At 44.5% G+C, this 16,289-nt stretch overlaps 1 protein-coding gene across 1 annotated transcript; it reads left to right on the top strand.

Annotated features, from left to right (window-relative positions):
- The first annotated feature begins 44 nt into the window (after positions 1–44).
- Positions 45–10,056, top strand: POLR3F (RNA polymerase III subunit F). Its single transcript, XM_075413216.1, has 9 exons — positions 45–198; positions 908–1,025; positions 3,110–3,177; positions 4,211–4,278; positions 5,063–5,175; positions 7,131–7,274; positions 8,019–8,126; positions 8,866–9,057; positions 9,668–10,056. The coding sequence occupies exons 1-9, from the start codon at positions 143–145 to the stop codon at positions 9,743–9,745; spliced, it is 945 nt and encodes a 314-aa protein (XP_075269331.1). The 5' UTR covers positions 45–142; the 3' UTR covers positions 9,746–10,056.
- Positions 10,057–16,289: the final 6,233 nt, after the last annotated feature.

The following is a 16,289-nucleotide window of genomic DNA, read 5'->3' as shown; positions in this document are numbered from 1 at the left end:
CCGCCAGCGCCGCCTCCCATGGGTCCGCGTCCCGCTGTTTAGCAACCGGCCCCGGCCCCCTCCGTCGCGCGGCTCTGACGCCATCGTGCCGCGCCGCTCTCGCGCCGGGGCCGGGCTGTCAGCGGCGCGGGCCCGTTGCGCCATGGCGGAGGTGAAGGTGAAGCCGGAGGTCCCTGACCCCATGGATATAGAGAACAGGTGCGGGGCGAGTGGTGCCGGCGGGCGGCAGTGTGCGTGTTGGGGGCGGCGGGGGGAGGGGGCCGTGAAGGGGCGGGGTGCGGCGGGGCTCTGTGGGGGCTGGCAGGGAGGCGAGGGAAGAGGGGCCCGGGGGCTGGGTGTGTGACGGCCCGGGCCTGGGCCGCGGTCAGGCCGCGGGTCCCGGAGGACAGGTTTGCTGTCGCTGGGGCGGCTGCTGTAGTGTGCTGGAGCTGGGAGGTTTTTAGCTGGTGACGAAGGATGGGGTCAGGTCCCCTGCGGCTGCCCTGCTGCCTTTCTGGAAAAGGGGGAACTGTGGCTTGCCTGCTGCGTTAAGTCATTTTTCTTCTGAAAGGTGTTTCATCAGTATTTGCATTCTCTGACTAGCTGGCAGTCCCTCCCCATCAGAACCTTTTGTATAGCAAAACTGTGCAGGGAGCTCTAAATCCGTGTTGTTCGTGTTGAATGGAGCACCCTGTTCAGTGCTGTCACAAAGAGCAGAGGTAGCTTGTCCAGCAGTGGCAGAGGTGTATTTGTCATCACAGGGAGCAGATGCTAAGTTCCCTCAGTAGATGTGACTGAGAAACGGTTTGTGGGTGATTTTTCCCTGAATTGTTCTTTTCCCTCTCTTCCATTCTGACTCTAATACTGTTTGTATTTGGTTTGGGATGCAACAGGACATGATTTTAAACTTGCTTTCATCCTCCCTTAGGATTATTGAGCTGTGTCATCAGTTCCCTCATGGTATCACAGACCAGGTGATTCAAAATGACATGCCTCACATGGAAGCCCAGCAGCGAGCCATGGCGATCAACAGGCTGCTGTCGATGGTAGGGTGATCTCACCTTCCTCGTGTTACTTTAGCCAAACCGGAGCACTCTTCGTACGCACAGTCTGCACGGTAGCAACCTGTTGGGCAGGGCTAGCAAATTAATCCCTTTGGATTTAGTAGCATTTCCTGTAATGTACAGTTGCCATAACTTTTGGTTGCCAAAAGCACTTATGATTGCCAAAGCGGATTAAAACATACCTCAACTTACTCTTCTTATTCTGTAATACAGAGTTACCATGAATTTGTACATCCCTGTTGGTTTCTAGGTGAGGAAGCTACCACTGAGAAGTACCACATTTGGTTTTTGATGTGTCTAAAGTTCTTTGGTCTTCTTTTCCCTGTCTGTTATATTGTAAAGCAGATTGTGATATGGTGATCTAATGCGAGAGGTGCAAGTGTAGCTGCAGTGGTTCAGTAGTAAGACAGCCACAGGTGATAACCATAAGGCCTGTTAGTGATGGAGAATTAATTCACTAGAATGATGTTATCCCATGCTCTTTTATGTGACGGTCTTCTCTGAACCCCTCACAATATCCCACGGTTGTGGATTACTCTGATATTAAGCATGTGAAACATCTCCAGAGACTTTTTGCATATTCTATACATTTCCTACACCTCACTGGGTGTTTTCCTTTACTGTATCAGGAGTCAGCCTAAGGCAGGAGTGAGGATCACTGTCAACTACTTCTGCCACGTGTTCAGGAACAGATAGTGGCTGTTTAGTCTTGTTGGTTCAGTGTGGCGTTAACTTGAGTATCAGCTACATGTTCAGTGTCTTTAAAGACTGAGATTGCTTTTGGTTCCTTAGCTAGCTGCTTCATGGGCGTGTGAAGTCAGGAAATAAAAAGGACTGAGTGGTGCAGTGGGGAGAGCACTGTTGGAAAGAAGGGCTTTCTCAGAAAGAGGGATGTTGGAAAATATCCATACTGGGCGAGTTGTGGTGTGTTGGTTTGTTTTAATAACTGAAACTGCCTAGCTTGGACCATACTAGGTGGCACTGGAAGTAATCTAATCTCTCTCTTTTTGGTCTTTCTGTTATAGATGTGAGGTTTATCAAAACATTGGATGTGAACTTACATGTTAAATAACTTAAATGGGTTGGCCAAATTTCACGACGAAGCTTCAAAGATGGTGAAGTCTGTAGAATGTGTTTAAAATAGGTGCCTTGGGGCAATGGGGTGTGTGTGGGGAGGTTTAGTAAGTACCTCAAACGTGGGGAAAATCTGCAGTGAGAGCTTAGCCTTAATAAGCGTCAGGTACTTCACTTGAGGTAAGCTGCAAGTATTTAATCTGTAGAAAAGCATTGATAGGGGATCATCTTGAAGTATAAGCTTCAGTCAGCCCCATAATGCAAATCTATAGGAAACAAGTCTGTACCTATGGGGAATGGATTAGCTAGCAATGAAAGAGGGAATGTTAGTTAATGCTGTTGTACACAGTTATGCTCTTGGGCTTGTCTAATCGCTTGGCGCTTCAAAATAGGAAATAAGAATTTGCCTGGCCTAGGCACAGGTGTCAAAGGCAGAATAAATATTTTATGTGTGAGAGATGCTGTTAATTTGCCTCTGAGAGACACTGTTAATACTGGCTGGCAGTTCTCCAGTGGTCTCTGCTTAGTAAAAAATAGAACTTTGCTACTGGAACTCAGAATTGTTCGAAACTTGTGCAGTAGAGCTCCAGCATGGTTTCTGGGTAGCCGTGCAAATGAGTGTTTTGGTGGAAAGGGAGAACAAAGTGTACAAGAACTTGGTGCCCCTCACGCAATGGTGAAAGTTAGGAGGAATAATAGGAAGTGCATAGATGTTGTGGGAAGGGACAGGAACTGTATTTGTTATTTCTGATAGGTGATGATAAGTGGATGCTTGTAGGGGGAAAAATATATCTTCAAGGGTATCACCGTACTTGTAGGGAAAAAATTTCCCTCAAGGGTAATATTGTTTCCAGTGGTTAGAAATGTTTTCCCTTTTCTTTATTCAGTTGACATGAAATAAAGTTTTTAGTTTAGAATATTAAAAGATTCTTGCCATGTTCTGAAACAAGCTATTTGAAGAAAAATAGATGCATTGTCCCCATCTCTCCTAGGGGCAACTGGACCTTCTCAGGAGCAATGCAGGCCTCCTGTATAGAATCAAAGAGTCTCAAAATGCAAGGTAAGCCTCGTGTTTGCTGGATAAATATATTTGGGACACAGTTCTGCAACTCACATGCAGCGTTGCTGAGAATACACTCAGCAATGTAATATGGATTCTGTAACAGGAGTGTTGCAGAGCGTAACGGCTTGTTTCCAGAGGGTACACTTCACTCCCCTGAGCTCACCCTGAGAACTGTTTTAGCTACAGTGGTTTCTACTGGAGAGGGGGTGCCATGGGACTACAAGTCTAACTTGCTAGCAGAGTTCCTGGTCCAGATGGTAGCGAGGTGATCTATGCAAACATATGCATAGGCTCAGGTGAAAGCCAGCTGAAGCCCGACCGCACCATCTGCAAACTGTGGTTCTGTGGTCTTCCTCACTGCTTGTGTCACAGTATCAGCACTCATATTAACAGCTGTTCCAGGAGGTCACTTGAACTGCTACTCATGCTATTTGATTTATTAAAATGTACCTTCAAACCATGTCTTGTGGTGCCCATGTAAATCTGAGCAAAAGATGCCTTAGACATTCTTCTGGAAAGAAACGTCCTTCAAAATTACCCTCGGTGCAGGGGTGTCATCCTCTCTTTCACATGCTTTAGAAAAAGGTTGCTGAGTTCAGGATTTCTCAGACCAGTGAAAAGGCATGTTTTTAGAGTTGGGAACATGTTACTATCCCTTTGTAGACATTCTGACTAGAGACAGAGTATGCTAAATTATGCTCCGTGCTGTGTTTGACCTTCCACAGTTGTGTTAATACGGGACTCTGAATTCCCCATTGTTATGACAAGTTGAGTGACTCCTGCTTAGTCACTTTTCTTTCATACTATGCTCTTTTCTCTTTACTGTGGTTTCTCACTGGCAAGCTTGGCTTGAACCAGGGAGGTTTAGTGTCATATATTGTATTTGCCAATGGCTGGCTTATTGTGTAGGGTTTTTTTTTTCCTTTGTGCGTTGTTTTTTTTCATAGTACTTGTTTTCAGTTTAAAACAAATGCAACTTCTTTCAAATTTTGGACCTTTCAGAAATCCTGATGTCTGTCTTATTTTACAGTAAAATGAAAGGCTCTGACAATCAAGAGAAGCTGGTTTACCAAATTATAGAAGATGCAGGCAACAAAGGTAGTTTAAATAATTTATAATTGTCAATGGTACTAACTCTGTTTACTTATGGAACTGTTTCTGTCCAAACTTTTAAATGCTTGTCAAGACAATACAAATATAAAATCTAGAGTCCCCATACGAGATCTGTAGCTATTGTTCCACATGTCTGCTTCTTAAAAACAGAAGAGAAGATGACGTGTTTCTGTATTAAAATAGCAACCTGTCCTGGTTGGCTTTTGGGGGGGCTCTTTCAGAATATTTGGAATATGAATTATGAGTTACCTGTGGGACTGTCAAGCTAAGGAATACACAGAACACTCACTGCTTAAAAGGAAATGTGATACCTATATTGGATTTAACAGGTGCACTGCCAGCAGAAACTGCTGGTAACTAGGCTTTTTCAGCAGTCATTGCACACTCTGCTTGACAGATGGCAGGTAGAACTGGCTGTCATACTTTTGTTGAAGCAAAAACTAGTTACTGAAAAATGCAAGAACATTTCTGTGATGTATTCATGTTGGCAGTGAAACAGGGTCCGCTTGTAAGAGCTCTCTGAGGAGACGTAAAGGGCAGAAGGACAGTGTGGTGGTTGTGGTATGCATTATTGGTTGTCAGTTGCTTTTTTGTTCCATCACCTTCTGTCTGTTCCCTCGCTTTTACCAGGAGTGGTAGGATCGGGGATGCACCCGATGGGTGGCAAGGGCATCAAGCAATGTTGTGATGTGACTTTTGGTTTGTGAGTGTGTACAGAAACAAATGGTTTCTTCTATTCATTTCTGTTCACTTCTCTGATTTTAAACAGGTATTTGGAGCAGGGACATAAGATACAAAAGTAACTTGCCTTTAACGGAGATCAACAAGATACTGAAAAACTTGGAAAGCAAGAAACTAATTAAAGCAGTTAAATCTGTGGCAGTGAGTATTTTGTAACTTTTTTTAAACAGTTTCAAACGTTTGCTGCATGCGGTGTATGTTCAAACAGGGGACCGGGAGCAGAGAAAACTCCTTCTGCCTCCAGCTTTGTCACTGACTCTGTACCAGTGTTTGACACTCTGCCTTTAGTATGCAGGTTTGAGGTGCAACAGATACGAGAGGCTATAATGTTCATTAAATAATCAACTTACTACTAACGACTGACTAATAACCTAATGAATAAACACATCACTATTAATATACAGTTCTATCGCTCTTCCCACCACTACTAATTACGCACCATTACCGTCAAATTGCAGTCTGAGTTCTCTTAATTCTTTATTGCACACAACTGTTGTTATCGTTCTCTGCCTTTCACAAACCTCTTGCACTGCTTGCTTCTACTCTGCAGTTCTGTTACCTGGTCCTTGGGACATAAACCTAGGGAAGAGACGGGTGGGTTTCCCACCAGCGTACCGATGGGTTTGGGTCCACAGGTCAGCCTCTCTGCTGTCTGCAGGCACCCAAACTCCTGCTGTCTGCAGATCCTGCCCTCTCTTGTTCTCTGGTTTTTATACCCCATTCTCCTTTTTTGTTTCTTAACTCTCTTTTCTACCACCCTTTTCTCCTTTCTCCCCTCAAATAAGCAACCTGCCTGTAATTGCTTTTTCTCCATTGGTCCCAGTTTTGCTGTACCACAATTTGGTATTTCTGATACTGAAGTAATCTCCTTGTATGGGACTAGAGATATGGTTACCTAGCTGCAAGTGGCCTTGCAAGGTTCCTCTCCCCCAGAGATCCTGAAACTCCCCTTGGTTATCTGGTTCATACTGGATTTGTATTGTTTGCTTTAGACAATTTCTAAGACATTTGATTCTGTTTTAGTCTTGGTTCCTCTACTTTGTTCCAGTTACTCAAGTACTTTCTTATCTTATGTGCAAACAGTCCATGTGCCAGAATAGGTCTTATCCTTTTCCATGCTTTTTCTCACGCTGTTACAGTGCTTAAACAGCATCCTGCTCCCCTTACCTGCTTAATTACAGATCGTGAACGTTAGCATGTTCTTTGGACATTCTCCTGGTTTCCAGCAGAGGTTCTGTCTTGTTACAGGGCCTGGTACACCAGGAAGACTACTTGTTTATGAACTCTTGGAATTTTGAAGTTTTGGTTTTTTTTTTTGTGTGCCAGTCTCATCTTCTGCACTATGGCTTGTGTGTGAGCATTTGGCGGGGGGGTGGGGGTTGAAGGGGAGTGAGAGGTGAGACTAACTTCCTAAATAAAATGGAGACAAAGATGTTGGACATAGTGAGGCAGTAGCTTTTTCATGTTCTTGTGAGAGATGCTGACTTAGTCTAGTCACACAGGGGATGTAATGCTGCTAAAATGCTTCAGTGGTTGCTGGGTAGTCCTTTGGACAACCGTTGTCCTTTGACTACTAATATCAGGAATGAGGCAGCGTTCCCATTCACCCCATCTAGGTGTGGCAATAAGGAGTGGGCTCGCAACGGCTAACTTTAGCTGCAGGGTTTAATCATGTAAGGATCCTCCTATCACCAGTGCATGGGTTGAATCCTGCAGAAACAGTTGAGAGCTTCTCGGTAAAGTTTGTCTTTGCTGTCTCTGAAGACACTTTCCTGCCCTCCTCCAACTGTTCAGGGGGATTAGAGTCAATAGGCTAAAATTAAACTGTGAGGTCTTCTTCAGTGAGGTTTGTATTCTGTGTGCATTGTTAGTAGGATTGTCTCTTCTAACATTTATGTTATAAAATGATTAGGAATCTAAATGTATTGATCTTCTCTTTATCTCCATGTTAACTGAGGGTCAAACATGTTAAGGATAGCTTGAGTCAGCTGGATTGCTGTGGCCCAGGTTTTAGGAGTAATGAACAATCTCTTTTGCAGATATCTTAAATCTTCCTTTCTTAAGGAAGTTGAGAGCTGTGTGCTTTTCTCTGACAGGCATCCAAGAAGAAGGTGTATATGCTATATAACCTGCAGCCTGACCGGTCAGTGACTGGTGGGGCTTGGTACAGTGACCAAGACTTTGAGTCCGAGTTTGTGGAGGTGTTAAATCAACAGTGCTTTAAATTTCTGCAGAGTAAGGTGAGTGCCACTACTGAAGTCCCCTTTCATTTGTTTCGTGCGAGTAATTATTTTCTTTACAAAACCAGTGACAGGCAAGGTTTAAGTTTTCAATAAATGCTGACCGTTGTTACAGTTGGATTGGCAAGTCTGTACTGGACTGTTGTTTTTGTCACAGCAAGTGTGATGGTGTTGCATTTTAATAATGCATATTTTCACACCCTGCACAGAGTGAAGCTGTCTGTCTCCAAGGCCAAATGACAAGCTAGGCAGCAAAGAACACAGGACCAAAAAATGTTGCAAAAGTCATTGTGTTCCCTGCAGAGCTCCGCATTTATGAGAGGGTAGAAGGCAGTAGTTAGTCAGCTCTGCCTAGAATACAATTTTCTCTAGTTGAACTGCGAGAGAATCCAAGTCCTATGCAGATTGCAGCACTTCTCTGTTCCATTAAAATACATTTTAACTGGCGCTGGGTACAGCAGAACCTTTTTTTGTCAACAAAATACCCAATGCTGATATTCCTTCATATTAATCTAAATCACTGTGTAAATTTTTTGTCGTATTTAGTGTAAAACTGTATTTGGTTGTGCACTGCATTGTCTCATGTGCGTCACTTGAAGACATAGCTTTAAATGCTAAATAAAAAACATGTCACAGAAATGGTTGGGAAATCAACTTTCGTACTTCAGTCTGCCTGAAACTGAGCTGCGAAGCAGGCTCTTGGCTGTGAGTACTGACTATAACTCATCTTTGCTTTTTCCTTAGGCAGAAGCAGCTCGAGAGAGCAAACAGAACCCCATGATACAGAGGAACAGCTCATTTGCCTCATCCCATGAGGTGTGGAAATACATCTGTGAACTGGGTATCAGTAAGGTCAGAATTGATTCATCTTACTACTATCAAAATTGTCAGTGCATGACTAGCTATAGGAGTTAGGTCCTGCAAATTTGGTGAGGGTCTGATAAGTGCTTTAGTGCCCTGCGGTTACTGTAGTGGAGGTGGGCTTTGCTGGTTTATTGCTTATAGAGGAGGGTCATTGATACTGCGTGAGATGCCAGGATAGTTTGTACATGTGGGCATACAGATGTATAAAAGAATTAGCGTTCATATCCTTGTTGATATTAAACTTACTTGGAGTAAGTTTTCCTTTTACTCCAGTCTCAGCTAGTTTATAGTTTATAATTTCTCTCAAGTTTGCCTATGTACTTCAAGCAGTTTTCTGGGAGGGGGGAAATCAAAAAGCAATTATTGGTCGCCATTAGCAGGTATATCTTCATTAGTCTTGTCTTTTTCTGCTTTCACGATCATTTTCCTGTAAAACTGGAAATGTATCGTGCTAGGATGATGTAGGCACTCGAGTTGCATAGGGAAGTTCTTTTTGGTAAGCCAAGGCTAATGTAATCCAGAAGTGCTTGGGAGGTAGGAGGTATTGGTATTTGCTTTTCTTTTTGTATCTGCACACCCCATAAAGTGCCCAGCGGGAGCAGTGCCTTTATCTGGGCTAGGGTAGAACTCTTAAGGATTTGTTACTCATGGTGTTTGCTCGTTTCCTCCTTGTAGGACTTATTGGCATGAGTCTTTCCTAATATTTATTTTACAAACTGTTTCTTAGGTAGAGTTATCAATGGAAGACATTGAAACCATTTTAAATACACTAATATATGATGGAAAAGTGGAGATGACTATTATTGCTGCGAAGGAGGGGACGGTAGGCAGTGTGGATGGACAGATGAAGTTGTACAGAGCCGTTAGTCCTCTCATACAACCCACTGGGTTAGTCAGAACGCCCTGTGGACTCTGCCCCGTAAGTAACTAATTCTGTACATGAGTACTTGGGTGCGTGCAAATTTTGAATACAATCCTGAAAATGGTCAGCCGGCACATTGCAGGGTTTCGCCTGTGAGGGATCCTTGTGGCTTTCTAAGCCAACTACGCTTACAAGTGTTATCCGTGATGCCTTAGCTGTGGTGTAAGAGACAGGTTCTTTAGACCAGAATGTTTCCCACGTACATCCTGTCTCTTTACTGGACTGTATGTGAAAGGGTACTGTCGAGTGTAGCCTGTTCTAAATTATATTATTACATTTTCTGATCCTAAGTTTGAGTATTTATGTTTTTTAACAAGCTAACTTGCTTCTGTCTAGCTTTTGGTCTCTCCTGCTTGGGTGGTAAACTGATATATAGGTAAAAGTTGCCAGTGTGTCTGTTTGCATCATGTACTGTAGTGGGGTCTGGTTTGCTTTGTTGTGCTCACATTACTGTTCCTCAGAGCTGGTTTTGGATTTCCTAGATTTTGGCTTCTGTTAAAACCACTGCTTTTCTACTGGGGAAGGAGCAGAAAACGCGCGAGCATGTTATTTCCAGTTAGATCATGCTTGCTGTGTATAATTACTGACACAGGGCTTTCTTTTGCAGGTTTTTGATGACTGCCATGAAGGTGGTGAGATTTCTCCATCAAACTGTATTTATATGACAGAGTGGCTGGAGTTTTGAAGTGAAAGAAAACTGTAAAATGGATTTGTGTTTCACAGCCAAGATGACAAAGCAGCTTGCTTTCCTAAAAGCAAACTTCTAAACTTGTGAGCGGCTTCAGGACACGGAGTGACTTTGTTTTTAATGAAACATAAGGCAGCAACAGATCAGTTGCATGAACAGTCTGATAATTCTCTTCCGTAATAGTTACCGTCTAATTGACGACCAAGAACCTGATGTAGCAAAGATCCTAAATGTGTCAAACAGAACTCCCTGATTCTTTATTATCTTTCTTACCTGCTAATTTATCATTAAACCCCTGATTTTTCTTATGTACATCTGTGCTTCATTTCCTCCATTGCTGCCATTGCCTGGTGATGCATCTGTTATATTTATTCCTTCATCTGACACCTACAAGATCATCGTCAAATCTGTGTTGGTGTGTTCTGACAGCTGCATCATGTACATGGGTATGTCAGCTGAAATTTTGAGTAGAAGTATTCTTGGAAGGTGTGTTTTTTCAGGAGAGAGAAGGAGTTCCTCTGGCCTGATGGTACAGGGAAAATTTTTATAGATTGTCTGAATACCCTCAGGGTTGAAAAAGATGCCACTGACAGTTGTTTGTACATAAATATGGCCTCTGGTCTTAATTTGTGATCTGAGAGAGGCATGATACCGGCACAGCATCAAAAAAAAGCACAATCTTCTTTTCCTGTGATGTAGAGCCAATTTGTGTTTCTCTTAAGCAGCTAGAGAGGTCTCACTTATCTGCGTGACTCTGGACTGATGAATGGCAATAACCTATAGACTGTGGTGGTGTTGTAAGCCTCATGCCCGGGGTGTGCCCAGCCATGGACCACTTAATAGAGAGAGCCGTGTCTAGTTTCCTCTGGCTGTTGCTGCCCATCTGGCAGTATTAGAGGGGCGATACTGCCTTTAGAAAATATAGCTTCAAATCCCACTTGCAAAGTAAACAAGGTTTTTGTACCAACTATGTTATGCTAATTAGTTACTGCACCTCTTCTTTAATCTGTAATCAAGGAACCTCTAGGGAAAAAAATGTCATCTCATTGTTCATAAATGAGAATATTGTGCGTATATGGTACAGCCAGCTCTTCCAACATCCGGCTGCAAGAGGGCTGGAATGAAGTACTAGCAGGCAGGGCAGTGTAGGCGTGTGAACCATGCAGAGACAGTCTGGTCCCAGTACAACTTGCTACCTGTGGCTTAATCGCGCTGCATCTAGGCTGGATCTCTACGGAACCACTCAGTATCTTCATGATAGCCTCCCAGCACTGGGAAACAATTAGTGGGTCTAGCACAACACTGGACCTGTTGCATCTAGCTTTTTTCAAAATTGCCTGTCTGAAAATAAGCCCTCCTGGACACCGTGTTGGGAAGGCAATGGTCAAGCACCTCTACAACTGAGTTACCAGTGTCCCAGGTAATCTGACAATCAGCAGTTAACTGGGTAGTAGGTGGGCTACTGTACAGAGATTTTTATAAGACAGTTTACCTAATAAGGTAGGAGACAATATCAGATGTTTCAATACTGTCCAGGTGTCTGCACCTTCTAAAAGCAGCCTGCGTCCTATTTAAGTGTTCAGATCTTGATTCCCGTTTTCGTACTTACAGCGTGGGTTGTGGACAGAAGGCTAACGGTGGTTAAGTGCAATATAAAGGATTAAAAAAAAAAAAAGGCTCCTGTCCTATACAGGGAGGGCATAGATACAGAGGCAAAGGCACCTTGTTTGGAGGCAGCTAGGCACGCTGTCTCGACTGGAGCAAACAACTAGTACTGATAAGCTCCATGGAAGGAGTTTGATTGTGTTAGCTAGTGTGAGCACCCACAGTCGGCTCTTTCTTTTGTTGCAGTGTTGTCTCCAGCTGGCAGGGATGCATATCTCTACAGAGGCAGAAGCATTCTCACAAAAGAGATGTGGGGGTGAAATGATCAGATGTTTGTTCTTTTTCTGCCCCCTTTAGCCACTCAGCACACTAAAGCCTGAGGAAAAAGCTGCTTGCTTCACTGGAGGGAGCCTTAACCTCAGCTGCAGACATCCGTTATGTGGCCAGAGGTAACGTCATTGAGGTGTGGGGCTGAGGTTGCCTTTGTCTTCCCCCTAGTTCAAAGAGGACCTGAGACAATGGGGTCCTGAATCCTGTAGCTGCAGAGATAACGAATTGTTTGTGCTTTACTGCAGCTAGAAGATAGCTTTCAGGGAAACAACACGTCTTTATCATGCAGGTATGTCATTTTATGCAGTATAACCATATTCATTGGCTGTAAGAAAAAGGAGAGGGAGAGCTTGTCCTCAGTGAACGGCTTTAGGAAGTAGAGCGCTGTTTTATTAAGCTCTAAATTCTGGCTCATCTGTATTTGGTTTATCTGGTTTAGATGACCTTTGTGATCTCTGAAGTTTCTTAGTGTAGCAGCTGCAACAAGACTTCTCAAATTTGGAAAAAACCATGCCTTTAGAGAAAAGTAAAGCAATTTCACTCTCCTATCTGTAAAATAGGAATCTGTCTGATCTGTTTCAAAATGAATTGGAGGAATGATCTGTTGCTCTCTTTCTTCATGAACTGGCTAACCTATCAGCCTGTAATTCTTTTTCGAAAAGGGAGTGAATGCTAAAAGGTAACATTAATAGTCTAGTCTTTATTCCCTCCCTGAGTTCCTTCAGTCTTCTACCTGGCAAAGCCTTTACAAAACGTTTACAAACTGGTATGAAATGTAATGTTTTGGGGAAGCTGTAGTACTGAGTATGAAAACACTTATGTGTAGAAGGTTGAGAGCTGGAGTTAACCCTCAAAACATGGACGGCCACTTGGAAGCATCATCCGCTCATTTTGTTATGCAAGCCTCATACAAGAGAGGTCACGGTTCAGCTGCTGCAGGACCATGGGGATCCTCCTTGGTCAGCGAGCTCAGCCCCATTACCACGAGCCCTGGGGCGTGCAGACCCTGCTGGGGACTGACCACTGGGCCGCTGGGGACCGACCGCTGGGCTGCTCTGAGCTGCTTCCTCACTAGTGGTAACCGACCGTACAAAAGCTAGCTGGAGGGTGGTCACACCCGAACGCCACTTTCACATGGAATCAAGCACAAGATTGCTTTTTATTTCCAAGAAAAACATTAACTACAGTATAAGGCTGTATTGTTGAACTGAGGGAGAGTACAGGGAGCGGGGTACTGTTTAACATGTCCAGCCTTTGCAGTCCAAAGTTTAAAGCATTAATGGAAAACCTGAGGCTTTGATAGCGAAGACGTTTACCCCGTGGCTGAGTGGCTGTTCGGTTTTTCCTGGAGATGTTTTTTGCTAACTCCAGCGGTAACTCCCGCTCCTGCTGAAGGTGTGAACCGTGCTGGTGGTTCATCGGGTGCTGTTCGGGTGCCACCTCCTGTCCTGTCCTGGTATGGCTGCCCTCGGGCTCGGGACAGAGAAGAGCAAGCTCTTCAGCCCAGCTCCCTCTTCCCGTGTTGCCACCACGTGCAGGGCGTTTTTCGGGAAGGAACAACAGCGAGCGGGGACAGCTGGGTCTCCTACCACTGCCAGACACCTCACGCTTTGAAACGGGGCACAGACACCTTAACAAACAGGGTTGTCCTCCACCATGCGCAGACCACCTTCCCCTTCGGGTGGCTGGGACCATAGATCTTCTCGTGGATGGGTGAGAAATGGGCAGCCAGGCCCTCAGCCACGCTGGGCCCCACGCAGCAGACAAAAAGGTGCCGAGAGGAGCTCCATGGCTGGTGTCCAAGTGCGTGTTGGAAATGTTGGCTTCCTACCCGAGAGAGTTAATTATTGCACCTCACGCACCCTTCAGGAGATCCTGGGGGGAGTGGGGAGGAGGGGAAGCGGAGCCCAAAGCATTCTCCTCTTACAGTTGTTAAACACAAAACAAGTTGGGGCTTATGCGCGCAGCCTGTGGGGTTTTTTTCCCCTGCTTTCGCTTTCTGAGCAAGCTTGTGGTTGTTCCAGGAAACCAGAAGAATGGGAAAGCTTTTACTTCAGTTATTTGGTCTAGAAACGCAGGCCTTTAGGATTTTGCTCCTCTTGCAAACTCACAGTAGCTGCTCAACGTTTTAATTAATCTAATGCTAGTAGGGTGGGTGCAGCATGGCCTTAGAGCCCTGGGTCCCAGTAAGGTTTTGTGCTCTGCTTTGGAGACACGGTGGTACGAGGAAGACGTAAAATGAAGGATAAACTAGCAACTCTAGAAGAGCAGATTTGCTTTGCCTCTTACTAATACTGCTTAGAAAGCAAGTCCTTGGTCTGAGGACATTAACAATAGTAGTAATTTTAATTTTATATACTTCAGCATATAAGCATAGGTAACATTCTTCTACTTTTTAGTTCCCCCTGAATTTGTGATCTTTCTGCTTGTGTTCAGATCTTACACAAGCAAATTTAACCCTCACAGAGCATGCAACTTGCCTTATGTCAGGAAGCTGGGAAGGCAAAATTAATGTTCAGCTCAGACAGCATCTCATTTGTTTTGTGTTGGCTCTGGAACATCGCCCTCCACTGTCAGTTGCTTAAGTAGAAAACACACCTTTTCTGCCCTGAATGAGTGGCTCTTGGTTAAAGTAGTTTCCTCAAGCATTCCCTGCATAATGCCAATCTCTCCCTGGAATTTGGTGTTCTGAAAATGGCCCTTATCTGTGTACTTATGTAGTTCTGCTCTGTATCTGTCAGACAATTCCTTCTGTCCCTTCCGGGGAAAGAAAGGACAGAAGGACTGTTGATGGATCCACACTCTACAATAGTCCAATGGCAGTTTGGTTAGATCTTCTCCCCCTGCCAGGGTCTGTTGAACTGTCTTGAGGGGCACAGAGAACAGAGGTGAAGACCCTGTCCTTCTCTCCTCAACGGTTTGTTTAACTTCTTGCTATTTCTAGTGTAAACAAACTCTTAAGACAGACTGTGAACTGGGAGCAGTCACAGACTTTTACAGGTGCTTGAAGGCTGAGATCACCTGTATTTTTATAGCTAAGCATTCCATTGTAGAATGCACAGTAATATTAAAACATATTTATATTCCTAATTGCTTATTATATGTCAAAGTTGGCCACATTTCCTATGCATGATTTACTAAAACCTTCATATATGTAAGAAAAGTGTAAGATGTGTCCCACAGCTCATAAAGAACGAACATCTACAGGCAATCTAAGCTCCACGGTTTGGCCAGCTTCTATGTTTCTTGTGCTAATTAACTGGGAGGAGGCAATGCCACCTGTATCAGTAGATCTCCATACCACTGGCTCTCAGGGCTTTTTCATCTGCCATATCAGAGCTGAAGGCAGACCCCAACACAATGATGTAAACTGGATGAGTTTTGAGAAACCTGAGAAAAACAGGAGCCTGATGATCAAATGTGCATGGAGGACCACACTGCTGCACGGCATTTCAAACATGTTGCTCCTGTTGTTTTAAGCTGAACGTTACCAAGCAATTTCAGAACAAACTTTAGGCTTCCTTTGAATCCATTACTTGAATAAAAATACAAAATATTCAAAACATAGATTTCTGTTGCGTTTAAAAGAGAGAAAACAGGAAAAACCCTCAGCTTGACAGTGCATGGGTGAGCAAACTTGATCACAGGGCATTAATTTTCTTTAAGCAAATGGAGTGAAGCCTGAGGAATATTTATAGGCTGACCTCTGCATGAATTTAAGGCAAGTACCCAAACTATTAGAAGCAAGTTGAGATGTTTTACTACAACGCCTTTGCCCCTAGAAGCATGTGTGAAAGTTCGTAGCATTCAGCAATGGATTCATGTGCACACATTAAGGTAGGACACATCCCACTTACACAGCATTACACGAAGCTGCAGTGGAGGATTCATGTCATCGGTCTTACTAAGCACAGGCTTTGCCTCTTTGACTTTGGGAGAGACTGCAAGAAGCAATGAAAGAGAAGCATTGAAAGCAATGAAATGTATTTGCCTAGTTTTGAAGCACAGACAAGTTTCCGGGGCAAGTCAGGCTTGGTCAAACCTCTACCACACATCCACAGGCAGCATGTTGCATTTCTGGATGTTGTGGCCCCCCTTGGATCTCCCCTCACCAGAGGGTCTGGGCACCGGGGTTTTCCCAGCAGGATGGGGCACAAGTTTCCTTGCAGACTGATGAACCACTGTGGCCTCAAGCCAGCCATGAGGGTAAAGCTGGCTCCCATGTCTTTTCCTGGAACAGCAAAGGAGGAAAATCCAATTTACCTGGGTCAAGCAAACACGAGCAACAAGGTAGGTGAACGGTGGGAGAAGTGCTGCCGAGGTCTGCATGTCCTCGGGGCACCCCAAACTAGGCCAACATCGCGTCGGCCATTTTCAGTGTCCCGGCTCGGCGGCCCTGGACGGCTGGCCCTGCTGCCTCGCAGGCCTGGACGGCCCCATGGCGTGGCCTGCGGTGCTTCCCACAGCCAGTGTGCCCAGGGAAGGAGGCCCTGGCCTGACGAGGGGGGCTGAGGACTGAGGCAAAGATGAGGCCGCTGCTTGGTGCTCGCAGTTTATTTTTTAAACAAGGTGTCTGTGTTATTAGTAAATTGTTCTTAATAGCTTT

This window comes from Opisthocomus hoazin, chromosome 2, assembly GCF_030867145.1.
Source record: "Opisthocomus hoazin isolate bOpiHoa1 chromosome 2, bOpiHoa1.hap1, whole genome shotgun sequence".
NCBI lineage: Eukaryota > Metazoa > Chordata > Aves > Opisthocomiformes > Opisthocomidae > Opisthocomus > Opisthocomus hoazin.
Note: the sequence above shows the minus strand (reverse complement) of the source record. Positions and strands in the feature narration are given on the sequence as shown.

What these genes read in the sequence shown, in the direction of transcription:
- POLR3F (XM_075413216.1), top strand. Translation starts at nt 143, where the DNA reads ATGGCGGAGGTGAAGGTGAAGCCGGAGGTCCCTGACCCCATGGATATA. An exon ending in TCAACAGGCTGCTGTCGATG is followed by an intron (nt 1,026 to 3,109) that starts GTAGGGTGATCT and finishes CATCTCTCCTAG; the next exon opens with GGGCAACTGGACCTTCTCAG. An exon ending in CGCCCTGTGGACTCTGCCCC is followed by an intron (nt 9,058 to 9,667) that starts GTAAGTAACTAA and finishes TTTCTTTTGCAG; the next exon opens with GTTTTTGATGACTGCCATGA.